Source organism: Phacochoerus africanus, chromosome 4 (genome assembly GCF_016906955.1).
Source record: "Phacochoerus africanus isolate WHEZ1 chromosome 4, ROS_Pafr_v1, whole genome shotgun sequence".
NCBI lineage: Eukaryota > Metazoa > Chordata > Mammalia > Artiodactyla > Suidae > Phacochoerus > Phacochoerus africanus.
The window spans coordinates 101192259-101210858 of NC_062547.1; the positions used below are offsets into that span (position 1 = coordinate 101192259).

The 18600-nt window shown below is 37.3% G+C and overlaps 1 protein-coding gene across 4 annotated transcripts in view; it reads right to left on the reverse strand.

The window, feature by feature from the left end:
- Positions 1 to 18600, reverse strand: part of KIAA0825 (KIAA0825 ortholog) — a 402395-nt gene that overhangs the window by 205872 nt on the left and 177923 nt on the right. For 3 of the 4 annotated variants that reach the window (XM_047778295.1, XM_047778296.1, XM_047778297.1), the window contains 4 exons: positions 11637 to 12045; positions 7468 to 7627; positions 2500 to 2655; positions 608 to 702 (listed from right to left, as the gene is read on the reverse strand). In XM_047778295.1, the coding sequence (XP_047634251.1) occupies positions 608 to 702; positions 2500 to 2655; positions 7468 to 7627; positions 11637 to 12045 (820 nt within the window). Of the gene's footprint in view, positions 1 to 607; positions 703 to 2499; positions 2656 to 7467; positions 7628 to 11636; positions 12046 to 18600 lie in introns of those variants that run through there. The other variant, XM_047778298.1, reaches the window with a different exon arrangement.

The following is an 18600-nucleotide window of genomic DNA, read 5'->3' on the forward strand; positions in this document are numbered from 1 at the left end:
ATGTTAATTGATCCAAAATAAAATCAAAATATTTATATTTTGTGCAAAATAAATGACATGTATAATAGCCTCCTAGGCTGAAATCACATTAACATTTTATTGGATATTGTCTTGAGTGTATGTGTATGTGCATGTACATGTGTTTATAGTAATATGCAACTGAGACTATATTAAGACAGTGCCAAAATAACTAGCTGAAAAGCAAAAAGTGCAATCATGACAGTTTTACATATATGTTTCCCCTGATTAGAGTAGTTGATTTGGCTTGGCATTTTGCATGCATCCATTAAATTGTTGTAAACAAAGGTATATAGTATTATAATGGCATTCAAGTCACTAACTTTGATGTTTACAAAATACCCAACTATTATATACACAAAGTCAAACATAGCTAAAATTCAGGCAAAAATAAACCCATTTCATCTCAGAAAAAAATTTCCTACCTTTTGAAAATGCTTACTGTGGAAAAACAGCATTAAGAAGAAATCATACTTTATATAATTTTATATATATATATATACACACACACACACATATACACATGCACACACATAAAAGAAATATCCTTTTCCCCCAACCAGTTGCCCCAAATCCCCAATCTTATTACCTGTTTTTTAGCAGTACACTGAAGGTCATCTTATCCAGTCCTATATAATTTGGCAGCAAGTTTGACCAATTCCAGTTCCATTTTGTGATGGCTGACTGTTGATAAATGAGAAGATGCTATTGTTAGTTATTAATCAGAGTTAATATGATCAGTAAATTAAGGCTCCAGCTGTGATAGACTAACTAAGAAGGAGGGGGTTCCAGAACAAGGACTTAGACAGATAACATCAATCATGTCCACAGAAGAAGGTTTTTATTCCAATAAGACAGCAATTAATTTATAAATCCATTTGGGGATGTAGTCATTATTTATAAAAATATAAATCAATTTCTTGAGTCGTTATTCTTCCAAGTACTAATGGAATTTGCCCAACAAGTTTCTCTGAAAGGGCAACTCTGAAAAGCAAAGCAAAATAATTGGCAACTTTTTCATATATCAGTTTATAAGGGGGAGAGAGGGTTAGCACCCAGAAGTTTGATTTAAAAAGCAAAGATGGAAGTGCTATGGTTCAAATTATAAAACACAGCTTAATTAGAGTATGTTATTCATGGTTTTGCTTAAGAAAATGCTTTAAAGTAGAAATTCTAAGGACCTGTAAATGTAAATAACATAAACAATTCTTTTTTTTTTTTCTCATTTAATAGACAATTTCACAACAGAGTAAGGAGAAAAATTACTGTGAAAGATAATCTCATAATTCAGAACTGAATACAACATGCCATTTATTTAAATGAAGTGAGGATAATTTAACAGCTACAATGATTATTTATGGTTGGGGGAATCTAATGTATAACACAGGAAGGCAGCCAATAAACTCAAACTTATACAATATATTTGGTTTTCAAGTATTATGGATGCTTATATGCCTTAAAACTAAATAGTTTTGATAATAAGAGTCTGGGCCGATGTTTAAAATCCACCAAGAACTATGCCCTGTCACCTGCTGATTAATGGAGCACTACACTCCTGTCATAGAGCAGGAGAATTCTGCCCCAGGTTGTCAGCATTTGAAGGTCTTATTCTACTACAGTATTGATGAATGTAGACTAGGGCTGTAACAGGCATGGTAAAAATATTATCTGCATCCCGAATTAGGCCATTGTCTTAATTCTTATTTTCATCAGAGCTCTAGGTCAAGCAATCCTTCTCTTCTGCCCTGTTAGTTCAAATAGTCTGTCAGGAGGCTACTGGGGAAAAGAACCAAAAGAATGAACAAAGCAAAAGCAACTTTAAGTTTCAAGTACTTTGGCAAAAAAAAGATGATCTTTTTAATTTAACTATGAAACATGAAAAGCTTAAACAATGGCATAATCTGACATTTAAAAATGTGTGGTGTTTTATCACATTGACTTTATTCCAAATATTCTGACTTTAAGATCATTAACAAATTCATTTATATTCAGGAATGCGTTTAGGGTTACAGAACAGCAAATTTACCTCATTCCACTTAAAATGGAGACTCAATGCTTCAGTTATAATGAATTTTAAACTTCTATAATTTACCTGAGCCATTAGATAGATTCATAAAGATTGCAAAGTGTTTCGTGAGTGTGTGTATTGAGGGGTAAAAGACAAAGAAATGCCAGGTTTCTCGAGTCTTCCATAGACACAGCCAGAACAGATGTTCCCTCTGCCCACAGTGAACTGACCGGGTCAAAAGTTAAATTCTACAGACCAAACTCATGAATCAGTTTGACAAATAGAAAGAAGGTAAAATAACTTTTCCAAAGACGATTTGTGCCGACCATGCAAACAAGAGCGAGGCCTTTTGCTTCCTACCCCAAAAAGCTTAAGAGTAAATATTCAAACACAGAGCACTTTTTTTCTCACTTATGCAGAAAACCACAAATACCACAAATTTTAATTAAATTTACTATTTAATTTCCACATACCTGATCCAGCATGTTTTCACTAAACACTTTGTACACATGGAAAGGGTTAAAGGCAGAGGACTGATCTTCCACACTCAAGGTCATTTTTAAAGGTCGGATGGGTAATGGCTTTTCCTCGGAACCATTTATAGAAAACAGCTGTTCTTTTAAATATTCCTTCAAGGGAAAAAAAATGTACAAGTTATGATGGTAGGAAGCATATATTCTCTTTAAGAATAAACTGGTCAGTATCCAAATCTATCTTTTCAGCACAGTGGCTAGCTTACAGCATATTCCTTGCCTCAGGACAGAATACGTTTTCAGAAAAAACATAGCAGAGTACATACCAATCAGGATTGCAATAAACCCATCGAAAACAGGTTCACCTAATATATAGAATAGATTGGAAAACCACTAACATATTCTCACATAATGGATGCATGCTTGACATATCAGAATCTTTTAAATAGGCATTGTCTTGTGATCAGCTCACATGTTAACATGTCTAGTTACCAAAACTTAACTCAGGTGCATGACTACTCACAGTACAAGATTGCTCATTCATTCAGTAACTGCAGTTGCTACTTACTTCATGTTCAGCAGAGTGCTAAGTATTCTGATGGTTCACTATAAGCAAACTCCCTCTATCTAAAATTAATTATAATGTAAGCTCCTAAACTCTAGTTTTCTTGCTCTGGACTGAAAAAAATCGAAGTTCAATAGAAGCTCAAAATACGTAATTTTAATTTTACCCCCCAACTGCTGGTTACAGATGGGGTGGGGGGAGTCAATCTACTATATTATACCTCATTTTCCATCCATAAGTTAAAAGGTGGATAATCCTAATTTATTTTATAAGACTTCTTCTGGAAGATGATAAATTTAAATGACTTAGTTTTCCACAAATTATCAAATGCTTACTATTAGTAAGCAGGTTATTTGATAAATAATATAATAGAAATGTCCTTCCGACTCACAATATAATTTCATGGTTAGGACTTAGGTTAAGAATGTTAGAGCTGAAAAGGACTTCAGAAGTCTTCTAGAAAACCCTTGCTACTCAAAGACCAGCCGAATGAGCTTCATTTGGGAACTTATTACAAAAGCAGAATCTCAGGCCCCATCAAATCAGATTCTGCCTGTTAACAAGATATCTCAGGAACTGGGAGGCACAAGAAAGTTTGAGAAACTCTAGCCCAGACCACATTCAGTGGTTGGCTCTGAAAAGTCAGAGACAAGCTTGAGGTCACCCAGAGAAGCATGGTAGCGTCAACTGGTAAACCACACCTCAGGTCTCAGCTTTTCCCTGTGTCTTTTTGTGTCTCTGTAACTTCATGGATAGAGAATGCCCACTGTACTCACCCACTGTACTCACTGTGGAATGCAAATTTCAGATTCTAAAACCCCACAAATAGAAAGAAATCACTGCTTAACCTTCCATAAACCTGCTCATTGTGGACTTCAGCTTTTTAGAATTATTGAGTCTGTAGCATCTGACAGAGATACATACACGGACTCTCACTAAATGTTATTAGATAACAAAGCTATCAGAAAAGAATCGTATGTCTAGATTTACACTTGGACAGAAATAAAGTTTTTCTCTACCATGATTGCTGAAAGTAAAATTTTAAACAGGCATAAAACATTCCCATTTCATTGTAAAACTGCTTCGGCTACTAACAATCATTCTCACTGATTTCTGCTTACCTGGCTATATTCTGGCTTTTTTGTTGTTTTTTCCACAATTCAAAAAAGAGAAAGTGCTCTGTTGCAAGCTGTGAATACAACGGTGTTTTTCTCCCTTCTTGATTTCTCTGACCTCTCAACCACATTGACACTTACACTACCCCTTCTTAAGCCTCAAATTTCTTGTGGCGCCACCTTTTTTTTTTTTTTTTTCCTTTTAATGGCTACACCTGTGGCAGGCCAGGGAATGAAACTGAGCCACAGCTGCAACCTACGTGGCAGCTGCTGCAATGCTGGATCCTTTAACCCACTGTGCCATGCCGGGGACCGGACCCTCACTTCTGCAACGACCTGAGCTGCAGAAGTTGGACTCAACCCACTGCCACAGTGGCACCACTTCAACCAGACTTATTGCTGCAGCGGTCTATTTCTTTAGGAGAAATGCATTCTTCTATGAACATCCATTCTTTTTTTTTTTTTTTTGTCTTTTTGCTATTTCTTTGGGCCGCTCCTGCGGCATATGGAGGTTCCCAGGCTAGGGGTCGAATCGGAGCTGTAGCCGCTAGCCTACACCAGAGCCACAGCAACTCGGGATCCAAGCCGCGTCTGCAACCTACACCACAGCTCACGGCAACGCCGGATCATTAACCCACTGAGCAAGGGCAGGGACCGAACCCGCAACCTCATGGTTCCTAGTCGGATTCGTTAACCACTGCGCCACGACGGGAACTCCTGAACATCCATTCTTGAACACACTCCCTTTGCAGTTACATCAGAGTTCCTTTCTCCATCCATGGTTTCCCTGTTGCTCTCCCCTGAAAAGATCCACCAGTCTCATGAGCTCAGCTACCATCCTCATTGAAAATGACCATCCTATAGTCACAGCCTCGCCTATCTCCAACTACTTTTTGGATTTTGATGCTCAGACACCTTACCTTTATCTCAAAGATAAACATTTTAAAAATCTCCCCTAATTTCCCTGTCTCTCAATGGCACACCCATTCTTCACTCACCCAGGTCTGTACCAGCACAAGGTCTGTATTATGTTTTCAAATTCTATTTAGCAATGCACCTGAAAGTGCTAAAGACAAGGTGCTACTCATCAAAGAACAAACATCCCAGGGCAACTTCACCTTCAGCAAAATGATGCTTCACAGTATAAAAGCAGCCATAAGTGTTACACTAGCCACTCAGTCACCCTTCCTGTTGTTAACTGGTATGTACTTAGCCTGTTTTCCCATCTGATAGTTGCCATAACAGTAAATATGTTCACTTCTAATGAAAGAATAATCATGACCTTGAATTTGATCACAATATGGTGACATCCCAATAAAGAGTCTTATGTACATCAGATTTCATAGCATGCCTGCTCAGAAGCGGTTCCTCAGAGTGAGTTTTATAAGGAGAAAACAGCCTTTGGATTTCCTGAACTCAACAAGTAGCTGATGGGACAATAAATATCCAACTTAATTTTTGTTGATTTTGCTTGCTGATGATTACTATCTCTTTTGCGTTACAGAACTTTGAAAGAGAAGACAGTTCTATTAGTTTGGACCGCTATACCCACCACCTTTGTGCTCAGAACTATTGTAAGGCCACTTTACTAAGGTTCTGAGGGTAATCTGACTGCAACATCTGTTCCTCAGTAACCACCAGTTACTTTGGCCAACCTGGGTGGCCAGGTGGACATGCCAGTGAAGACCACGACTTTTCAGTGAAGGCTGTTCTGCTCCCAGAGGCCAGGAGTTTCTGCATTCCCCAAATGGAAACCTCAAACAAGCTTTGAGAGATCATTGGCAAGAATGCACAGGTTGTGTTACTTTGTAACAACTGCATACTGAGCTCTAGTCCCTTAGGAACAGGATGCATTCTCACAACTACAAAAGCCTCACATCCTTCTCAGGTGATCACTGAGTATCTTGAATACCTGTTGGTTTGTAGGAGAAAATGTCCCAATAAAATGTAGAAAGGAGAGACCCCAGCCATGATGACTAAGCAAAGTCTAGCCAACTGCCCCAACCAGTCCTTCCCCATGCATCTGCTTCCGCATCTACCTTGCCTGACGTCACTCCAGTCCAACTAGTCAAGCTTGGACCCAGAAGACGTAGCCCATAAAAGCCTTGTGAAACCCTTCTTCCGGGCTCAGACTCTGGAGAGTGATCTCCTCTGAGCCCGCAGGCGTAATAAACCTGAGTTCTCCAACTCTCCGAGTGCTCGCTTGGTTTCTCGCTGGGTAAAAGAGCTGATCCACTACAGCCACAGAGCTACTGGAGCTGGTACGCTACAGCCACAGGGCTGTCGCCAGAGCTGATACGCTGCAGCACAGGGCTGCTGGGTATCTGCCGTAACAGGTTGACTGGTTGATTACTCTTGGAAGGCCAGAAAACAAGATTTACTTGAAGTAACGTTCAGGCAGATAATAATGGGGAGAATATTTAAATATCTGAGTTGTAAAATGCTGTGGTAGAATTTAATTCACTTCTTGGAAATCCATGGTTTTTAAGGCCTAGCTCATTGAGATAAAACACTATATCTTAGCATTATCCATATTATACAATTTTTATTCTAAACAACACATTCATGTGTTTGCAAATATAAACATAATTTTAGTTCATATTAGATGTCACATTCAAATCCAGATATGTATGATCAAAATAAAAACCTGAGTAAGTTAGCAAAGTTGTATTGTTTTAAGTCAATAACAGAGAAACCTGCTTTTTATACATTTTTGCTGAAACAGCCAGAAACACATAAGGTCAGAGGCTTAACCCAGCAGATGAGTGGACAAGCATGACTTCGGTTCTAATTAGTGTCCATGCATTAATGCATTTTCTTGGGTTAATCTAGTTGCTCCTAAATATGGTTCAATATTCTTCTGAAGTTTCTCATTATGTAAGAAATCTTCGACTTCACCAACATAAGTATGACACCCACAGAAGAACGAACTCTCTCTTCAGAAAATTCTTCATTTCACGAACACCAGATTTTAACATCAGCTTAATGGTCACAAATAAACAATTCCCAAACTACACCTCTCCTGTCTACACAATCAGAACTGAACTGAGTTTATGAGCCGTGTTATTGTTTAAACCATACAAATAAAACCGACATTGTTTCAGTGAAGCTTCTGCTGTACAAATGCAGAACAGCCGGGGCTGAATAGATTCTATTAATAATGCAATATTGAGTTTGGTATTGACTTTAAGAAGTATTATCACCTCCTTGACTAACCCTTACCTGCCAGCAGACGCTGCCTCAGGCCAGTACACACCTAATTGCTCGGTAAAAAGGCCGTTTCCCTACCTCATTGAGCCGCATGATGTGATAAATTTGCCTCAGGTACTCGCTGCCACCTGGTTTGTGGCAGATATCCAGGACCATCATGTTTATTTTCTGCTCAGTCAGTTCAAGAGCAATATCTCCTTCTTCTAAGGCTGTGCTTTTCTCTATAGTCATAAATGCACTAAGTACAAAGAAAGCATATAAGTATCAGTGGTGAAGAATTGTAAAGATGGAAAATAATCAAAGAGATTGAGTGTGGAGAGTCAATGTAAATCTCATATTCAAAGCACCCATAAAGACTTTGCTCAAATAGGTAAGCCTTCCCAAATGGCTGCGGCTCACATAAACAGCGCCTTAGAACTAAGCACCTGAAAGCATTTTTAAAAATTGAATCATTTCTTTTAAAACATTTCTTTATTGCATTTATACTCCTATCTATAAAACATTTTCCCATTACTGCAATTGTTGAAATTGCTATAATCATGGGATGAAAACAAAACATTTCTTTTTAAGAACATGTTAGAAATAATTTTTATTTTCTCTTTGAGGATAGAGTATCTTTGATGCCAGAAATAGCTTTGGTATTCTGCCTTTTGTAAATTCCTCTTTACACCTGTCTTAGAACACATTAAAGACTAATTAAAGTGTCAAAAGGGGGAGCCTATTATGCTAAATACAGGCTGGGTGCTTCCTGGAAGAGTACTTACCCCTGGGTATTTTAAATTGGCCTTTTGACACTTGTTGCCTTTTAAAAATACATACCCCCACCCCAGGCGTCTTCTAGGTAACAGATACTTAGCAAAAGTCACTACCCTGCTTATTCTTTTAGGAAATGGTCTATTATAACCACACCAGGAATGTGCAAATCAGAGATGTGAAATGTTTCTTTTGTAAGAACTCATATGCTTATTATTGATTTTCAACATCATTTACATAGTAAAAATGGATAGCATATTTTTCTTTAAATGCTCAGACTATGTAAGTGCAAAATAAGTCATGATAGTCATCTGACATTATATAGATTCCACACTAATCTTCTTATTACAATTGCTGTTAGGATCACCACAGGCTTGGCAGTCTAAGTGGTCCTAAGAAAATGCATGGTTATCCACTGTTTCCCAGACTAAATGAAATTTGCTGTGGTGTAATCAGCTATATATTGCAGTTCATTACTGAGATTTTGCCATGATTATAAAATTAGTTCTGCTAAGAGTCAGTGCCGCTGACCTGAAGACTGAACCAAATGATACCCAGCTGCTGGACATTAACTTTTATATTGCTTCCACATGTAGTTTCAAAACATCCTTCTTAAAATAACAAAAAAACTTTATGATCATATAAGCCTTGCTAAAAAAATAAAGCAAATCCTACTCTTACAGATATTCATTAGCTAGAGTAAACTTTTAAATAAACAAAAAAGACCTTGTTGCAATAAAATAAGTTTGTAGACATCTTTTTGAAGCTGCATAAAGGCTGCAAGCAAAATTTCTTGTCAGGTTTTGTAGAGGCTGACATTGAAAAAGTTGAGGCCCTCTGACAAAGGAGTGTCTCAGTGTCAGCCCCTGAATTGTATCCTTTCCTGTCCATCACTGTGCAGGTGAAGCAAATGATTGGATTCAGTCAATGCTATGATTAATGAGTTCCTCTCTGGATTTGGGACTGCCTATCAATCATGTCATTAAGGAGAATGTGCCCTGAAAGAGGCAGACCTTAGCCAAGGAATAACTGCATTAATCTTAATCTGTATATGCACCCAGCCAGCCACGTCAGGGTCACCATGATGAAAAACAATAATCTTCAACTCGACAAATTACTTTGCAAAGACAGACATTTCTTTACTTTTTGGCCTGTGTGTTCTCCAGAATCTAAGCTGACTGTTTACAGCTTGAGTTTTACTACAAAGTGAAGGTTATTTTAATGAATAGTAATGCTTCCAGGCAGCATGCAAGACAAGCAATGCTTACAGCTGCCACCTTTCTACTGCAGTTATTTTCACAATTTCCATAAAATCAAAGTTAAATCTGGATGCAAGTGAAAGAAATCTAGCTAAATGATATTGAGTAGTTCCAAGATAATCTTCGTGAGGAATTAAGGTTTCATTTATCTTAATGGAAGAACTATTTTTATTAAAGAGCTTACATTCCCATACTTTGAAAAAAAATTATGGTAAGGCCAAGGCAACCCTCCATCTATACGCAGACATCATGGTTTAAAATATATTTTCCTCATGGTATAGAACTATGAACTAAAAAATCAATTTGTGAGAAATGCATAGAGGTAGATATCAGATAACTTGAAATCAAAGTTGAGATGAAATATTCCTATAGCACCCAGATCTGTAAGAGATTACTTAGAGTTAATAAGTCAAATTTAACTCTTTCTCAAATACACAAAATAACTTTGCATTTTTGTATACTGATATTATTTGGGAAACTGAGAAAGACTGTCTCGTGTTCATTACAAGTTACACAACATGTACTCAGAATCTCTGAGGGCTATAAAACATGTTTAAAAATCAGCAATTCTTTATTTTGGAAGCATGTTGCAACAGACAACTAATCGGCCAAGTATTTGCTAGAAAATGCCCTGCTATAGGAGATACCAGATGTGCTGGTGCTGCTTATAAAAAACTTAGACTAAAATCAACTTTTAAAGATAAAATTTTACTTAGGGATTCCTGTATGTGGCCCCAAGTATATTAGAGACATTACTTTAAACTGATCTTATTGCTAGAGGGGCTCCTAATTCAGCAGAATCATACATTTAACTTTATAATCAGACTCACTAATATTACTTTTTCACTCTCCCCTTCAAATCCACTGCCACAGATCATGACATGTGGCCTTAATCTTTTAGTCTTTGAACTAAAGCCTGTAAATTGGTATCTAACTCAAATGTAAAGATTAAGAAGGTCACTGTCAATTTTACTAAGTATTTTTCTGACTGCTATTGTTATTCCTACTCACAGGATGCCCCACAAGTAAATTTCTAGAAGTCAGTATGACAAGACCAGGAAAAGCATGATTAGTTACATTTCTCCATCTGTATTACTATAAAGTCTTCTAGATTACTATAAACCAGTAAAAGGTATTTTTTTTAATCATAATACTAACCAGTGAGTATAACATATTTTAATAATTTTTAAATAAATTCTTATTAGTTCTTGATGTTAAGAACTTTACAAATGCTATTATTTAATTTTTCAAAACAATTCTGCCAGCTTGGTATCATCGCTGAAAATGAGGCTTTGAGAGATTCCATAACTTGCACAAGATGGCCCACTTACGAGGGATTTGTATTTGTTCATCTAGTTCTGAAGCCTGAGCTCTTTGTCACCGGCATGTGCTCGGAAAGGTAACAACTTTTAGTAGTTTCAGGCAGAAAGTTATAATAATATCTTCCAGGAAGATGATTATATTTTAAAAGAACAGGGGACAGTGTGTGGGAGTGGTGTTAAAAAAAAGGAGGCTGGCTTAGTGATCTGCAGACCATATGAACCATAACTCCTTTATCAAGAGCATGCAATTCTATACTGAAGACTAATTTTATGATAGGAGGACTCTATGTACATATTTAAATTCATCAGGGACCCTTAAAATTCTTTGCAATACCACAAATCACTTAGTTCTTGGTGACAAACCTATGAGAAGGCTGACATTTTCATATAGAAACAGCTGGGTGTGTTTATAGCCTGAGTGTGATATGCCCCAGTTGCCCTCTGGGATTCTTACATTACCAGATGAAAAATGTGTACCTTTTTGACAATCAGGTACACAGAAAGCAATAAAGAGCCTTTTATATCCATTAATTCCTTCTTAATTTAATCTCCATGCCCAATCCATTTACGAAATGCTCCAGGCTATCCACCAGATACCTGTTTGCACACTGAAAAGGAGTGAAACCAAATTCTCTTGGGTTTAACTACCACCCTTTTAATCAGAAACCTTCAGATGGTGACTAAACAAGTATAATGTTCCAGGGTATCAATAGGGTTCAAATTTTAATAAGGACCGTTTAAAAATCCAGTTTTTAATGGAATATTTGTCTTTTTCTGTACTCATCCAAGTTCCCATGAAGTTAGCAAAATGACCACTACAGCCTATCTGACAATATTTTGTTATATCTTATTGGTAGCTTTGCTTTTGTGCATGTATTTAATGACATTCAGTGAAAGAAACACATTGCTTTACCATTCGGTGCTCAATTTGCTTGCTTTCGACAACTGGCATTCAATCCAGTTGGGTTTTTGCTGCTCAATGCTCTGTATGACCTTTTGGGTCATTTGATTGGGGTTATTTGTCTGCTCTCCCATGATGCTTTCCAAACACACACAGATTAAACCGAGTTTCTCTTTACTCCATCTGTCAAGGGAGGCACCTGTTAAAAGTTCCACTGTGTTTCCATCCTCAAATATCCGACATATAATTACAATCAAGTTCCAGACAAGCAGGCCAGCTTTCTTCAATTCAACAAAGTTTTTTGACATTTTCCTCTCAGAGAGAAAAAAGAAGTATTTAATTGGGGGAGGCAAACATGCAATCACCGTAGGTAACTTGCTGATTACAATAGATACTGCCTGAGCAGCAAGCCTTGTGACGCCTGCGGAAGAGAAGAAAGAAAAGGTATGATTAATATTAGCATTTGCGTTCCATCACTGTGTTGTTTTGAGTGTTGTGTGGGGATGTCTAATTTTTGTGGAGAAAATTGTTTGAGAAGAGCAAGTGCCTGACATATTCCGACAGAACTCTACCGGGGTCCTCTACAGTACTGCCTACAATTCCCCAAGTCCTGAACTTACTTTTTTTCACCCGCAAATGAAGATTAGAAAATTCAGGGTTATACTTCTATTTTTTTCCATTAAGACTGCAGGTTTAACGGGTCCAATGTCCTCCCAATTAATAAAGGCAAAGGCATTCCTGCTGGAACCCTTCGTGGCCTTTGGTATTTCCTTAAGCCTTTCTCTTCCTCCCCTGGAATCTATGACAGAACCATTTCAGCTCTTCTTGGGACTGGCTCCTCTTCTTTTAGTTCTCAGCCCAAATGTCTCCTCCTCTGAGACCCTGCCCTCATCATCCCATCTAAAGAAGTCCCTTCACACCCTTCCCAGCCCAGTTCCTCCCTATCATAAGACCCCACTTTGTTGCTTTTATAATAGCCCTTACCATCATCTAATAACTATCTCCTTTATTTGTTCATTATCATTATCACTAGAATAAAAGCTTGAGGAAGGCATTCCTGTACCTCAAGCACTTAGTACATCGTCTATAATGGTTATTCAATACATATTTGTTGAATAAATGAGTCAAAAAACCAGTTGTTTATCTCTATTACCCTTCTTTGTGTCTTTGTGTCCCAAACTACTTCCACTTCTATTAATAACCTTTATATGTATTTGCGAAGTCTTTAGCCTATTGACTGATGATTCTACTCTCCCTTACTTAGTGTTCTCTGAAGGATTTACTGACCCTTCCTCTTTAAATCAGGGTCTCTCAAGTTTGGCACTACTGATATATGGGGCTGGATAATTCTTTGTTGTAAGGAGCTGACCTGCGCATTGTGGGATGTTTTAGCAGCATCTCTGTCCTATACCTAGTAGATGCCAGTGGCACCCTCCTGAATTGCAACCAGTGTCTCTACAGGTTTGACAACTGTCTCCTATCTGCCTAGTTGAGAGCCATTTATCTAGATGATTCCAGAATCTTCAGTCTTGGCCTGTCTTAAGAGGAGCAATCCTACAACTTCAGTTCCCTGAGGGGCATTCCACTCCTCTGTCCTAGTCATCATTAACTCAAACCAAAACTAAAACCAAATTCATTGTTTTCTTCCCAAACTGCCTTGGCAGGCCCACCCTTCCTTCCTTCCTTTCTTTCTTCCATCCTTTCTTCTTTCCTTCCTTCCTTCTTTCCTCCCTCCCTCCCTTCTTCCCCTCTTTTAAATACTCCTGTTGAGCCTTCATAACAGACCAGGGACTACACTGATAAATCTTTCTACTCCCTCACCTGACAACCAGGTTTGCCTCACTGTGTCCGTGGCTAATACTTATTCAAGCCCTTCGTCACGAATGGTATCTGGACTCTTGCAGGACTTTCCTAACTCATGTCCCTGCTCTAGACTATGCCCAGCTAGATTCATATACTACAAACTTTATTACCTAATTTCACTGCTACAATTTCTTTTAGCTGTTTTCCACTCTACGAGATCAGTATCCAGAGCATTGCTGTCAAAACACTCCATGATCCAGTCTCTGCCAGTTTATGCGAACCTTATCTTTGTTTCTTCTTTTTTGCGTTTAGGCTTCTGAATATCTCATTCTCACACGAAAGGCCCTCTGTTCTTCATGGATCTCTCATATTCTCTAACCCTTGGTTCAAAGTCCTTTCCTCCTATGAATTGTGTTATCTTTTATAACATCATCTATTATGTTTATGGTATATTCATGAGTTGTCTTTACAACTAGACTAAAAGCCCCTCAAGAGCATGGAAAAAAAAATCTCCTTCCTCCTTGAGTATCCCACAAAGCTGAACACAAGTGTTTTAATCCACCAGGTACATAATTGAATCTGAACATTGGAACTGAGTGAGAGGTCAAAAAAATGTATCTCTAAGTTATTCAGAGAAACATTTTTTTTTTTTTACTGTTTTTACTGAACAAAAATAATGAACAAAGTGAAAAGCTTTTCAAGATATCTATGACATTTAAAGAAGTCACCCTGCTCTAAACAAGTACAAAGCTCTTGGAAAATAGTTTAGTCTAGTGACTTCTCAAACATCTATGACAACTTAAGGATCATTTTCAGAATTAACTGGAGCAGTCTTCATACGTCTGTAAAAATTGGGTCGTCCAATATATATTTGAATGATATCTTAAGACTGTTGTATTAAATAATATAACTATAAAATCACCTAGTTCAGTACTTGGTTAAAAAAAAAAAAGTTCCGGAGTTCCCGTCGTGGTTCAGTGGTTAATGAATCCGACTAGGAACCATGAGGTTGCGGGTTCGGTCCCTGCCCTTGCTCAGTGGGTTAACGATCCGGCGTTGCCGTGAGCTGTGGTGTAGGTCGCAGACGCGGCTAGGATCCTGTGTTGCTGTGGCTCTGGTGTAGGCCGGTGGCTACAACTCTGATTAGATCCCTAGCCTGGGAACCTCCCATATGCCGCAGGAGCGGCCCAAGAAATGGCAAAAAGTCAAAAAAAGAAAGAAAAAAAAGTTCCTCAATAAATATTTTCTTTTTATTCAAATGAATATGTCTAGATAAGGCTTAAAATATTAGATGAAAGCAAATCAAGAAACCATTCTCAGTGTTCTTAAATATTTTATTGTTCTTTATGCCTCATATTCCCTACTTTATGATCAGGTACTTGACTTAAAAGATTATATCTTGTATTCTGTTTATCCTAAAAAGGGCTTAACTGCACATACTGAGTAAACATTTGACAATCTAAGGAGATATCAGGTAAAGATTAGCAATTCTCTTCATACCTGCACTACTACTGATATTTATAAAATCTGAGGACTGCAGGTACTCAAATCCCCAACTACTTTTTTAAAGCTTAAGGCAAATTAGTCAGAACTGCTAGGTGGGTCACAAATCCGTTCTACAAATCACAGAGTCTCTGAGTCTATGATGATGTTAACAACACACCAGGGAAAGATCTTTGAAAAATGCCACACACGCATTTTTCTATCTTTATCTAAATAAACTGATTTCTATCTAAGTCATATAACTGTGCTATATTGTAAGACCTATCCCAATTTCAGAGCTGATAAAGTGTGGTTAAAAAAAAAGTGTTCTTAGAATAAATGCGATGTGAGAGGTATATTTATACGTTTATCATTTCTTCCTTCCTATCATGTACTATTTTGATTGTAATAACATATTTTGAGGATTATAAAACATGCAAAAAGGAAATTTACCATGAAGTAGGTAAAGACAAATAATGTCTTAAAATTAATTTTTTAAAGTTTGTCATTGGAGTTCCCATTGTGGTACAGCTGAAATGAATCTGACTACTATCCATGAAGATGCGGATTCGATCCCTGGCCTCGCTTAATGGGTGAAAGGATCTGGCATTGCTGTGAGCTGTGGTGTAGGTCATAGAGGTGGCTCAGATATGGCTTGCTGTGGCTGTGGCATAGGGCAGCAGCTGTAGCTCTGATTCAACCCCTAGGCAGGGAACTTCCATATGCTGCGGGTACGGCCGAAAAAAGGCCCCCCCCCCAAAATTTGTTTATATTAATAACCTAATATATCTATTAATATACCTAATATAGCATTAGGTATAAAGTGTCAAGAATAAATTATTGGGTAAGGATAATATGATTTAATAATATGATTTAATATACTTTATTATTTTAAAATCTGGCTTTAACACTTTGTGATACATTGATTCAAACATCTGGTTATTGCTTGAGTTTGTTTTAATACTTGGTTTTAATGGCTGTCATAGGTGAAAAAAGCCACTACATGAACATACATGGATTCACACGGAATAACTGTGCTTATGAAATCATGGCACTGGTGTTTCAGTATCAACCACCAAATAGATATAGGTTGTTGAAATCTAATAAATATTCAGCACATTATGTTAATTAGTTGTTCCTGCATTTTTGTATTTTAAGAAAAATGTTCAAAAATCATTGAAATTCTTATTTGGAATATTTTAGATCATGTTAGAAAATTCCAAGTTTTTAGTGTGTACCTATAATATCTTTATAGGTAATGCTAGTCATTATAAAACTAATATTACTGGTTTTTATAAAATAAACTATCTGATGACTTTCAAGAGCACTTTGTATATTTCTGCCATCAATTTCTTTCTCAATAATCCATGAGTGGTGCCTTGAATACATGTTCCTTGTCATGCTACCTCTGTTTCCTTTCCAGAATCCATTGTTTTAGTTAAAACAATTACTCCAGCATTTTTTCCATAAAGCATTCTTTTTATTTAAAAAGTAATATACTGGTAAGAAAATATATTTTCTAGTATATATTTCCTTTAATTTTTGTCAAAGAAACAAAACAACTAATCCTTCATGTATTCGTTCTTTGAAACATAAGGGAGTAAATACCTAAGCTGAGCAATATCAGGAACATCTGAACAACTTCCATTCAACCCCTTCCCTCCCCTTTTTTAAAACAGCTGCACCCACAGCATCTGTAAGTTCTTGGGCCAGGGACTGAAACCAAGCTACAGCTGTGGCTTTAACCCAATGCGCTGGGTGGAGAATTGATCATGCACTTTTTTTTTTGCTTTTTAGGACTGTACCCATGGCATATGGAAGTTGCCAGGCTGGGGTGGAATGGGAACTGCAGCTGCTGGCCCATGCTAGCCTATGTCACAGCCACAGCATACCAGATCTGAGCTGCATCTGTGAACTACACCACAGCTCAGGGCAACACAGGATCCTTAACCCACTGAGCAAGGCCAGGGATCAAACCCGTGTCCTCATGGATACTAGTCGGATTTGTTTCTGCTGTGCCACAACAGGAACTCCTAGGTTCTAAACCCACTGCGCCACAGCAGAAACTCCCCATTCAAGTCTGATAAATCTCATACACTATAATTTATTGTACTATTTATTTCTTTAAATCTTCAGTATTTTCTATGAAGCATTATTTTGCTGACAAAGAAATAAAGAAATGCACTTAAGTTTCTCACCATAGTATTTTCCATGTTACATCATTTTCACCATGTCAGGAAGGTGACATGGTCCCCTTAAGATTCCTTAAGCTAGGGGACTATTAATTTTTACAATTAAGTTAGACTCCTCAAAAAAAAAGGGGGGCTCTAAACATTTTTCATTATTTAGATGAATTTTGCAAAGTACTGAATTAACTATCAATTGACTTAAAACACTGCTAAAAACAATTCCAAAAGTTTATCTTCATGTTTGGGACTCTTGGTTTTGAAATCTTTTACTAATCAAGACGATTTCAAACTGTTGTTAACTAACATCTTAAGGCACAATACTCATTTAGGAGGGATTTGTGTTTAACAACAATGTATGGGAAGCCATATTTCAAATAATTTTCCCACACATCTCCCTTATTTACTTAGGCCAAATTTGATCATTTTGTCATTGTTCTTTCTTATAATATGACTGAGAGACAGTTTATTTTAGAAATAAAAATATTCCTGTGTGAGCTTTTTCACTTTGTCATTGTTTGCTCTTCCTTGCATTCCCTGTGTTAGTTTTAAACTGTAGTTGAGTTGTTAATTTACAGGAATATGTTCAAGCCACTTGTGTTTTTGTGAGGATTAGTTCTGTTAAAACTGGATTCTGCAGCACAAAGGACAACCTTAGCTGATTACTGAATGCTGAAAGGTAATGAAGGAGTAAAGTTACTCTGTTCATTTAATCCCTAACGATACCGTCCTCAACACACGACCAGCTCGCTCACTGACTAAGGGAGTGCTTCAGTGACAATCTTCATATGAAATGATAGTAGTTTTTATTCCTTTCTTCTCACACATCAAAGGATTATCTTGTACATCCCCTGAAGTGTTTGTACCCATTTGGAAACAGTTATACTAGTCTTCAAGCACCAAGAGGGGGTATCCTATTTGTAGTTTATCCCTGGCCTCAACTCCAGTACCTGGTGTGTTGTGGTAATGCAGTAAGTAGCTACTGAATGAATAAGTGACTTAATATCTGGCATATACATATCATCTGTCTTGTACACTGGAGTGAACATAAAGATTGAACACAGTCAGTTGAAAGAGGATAGAAAGAAATCCACAAGAGTTAGTATCTACAGAGTAAGCATGTTTTGGAACCAGCGGTTCTTTAAAATGTTACAAGAGTTACAAAATGCTTGTAGGAAAAAAAAAATTGTTCCTGAATAGACCACCTTAAAAGCCATAAAAAAATAGGGCTACTCATATGACAAGTATGTAAACTATAGATCATGCTTCCTGTATTGTTCAGTATCCATGAAATATGCAAAAGCTAGAAAGGAGAGATGGCAACAACTGAGATGAGGAAGAACTTAAGTAATGAAAAGCCAGCATTTTCCAATTTCAGTTAATGGCTTTACTAGATTCAAAGGTGTTTCATAGGACTTAGGCAGAATTAAAGCATTGCTATGAAAGGTCACTAATAGATAGTTGATTTGAGTCTGTAACATAAGGTTGTTGAATAAGAACCACAT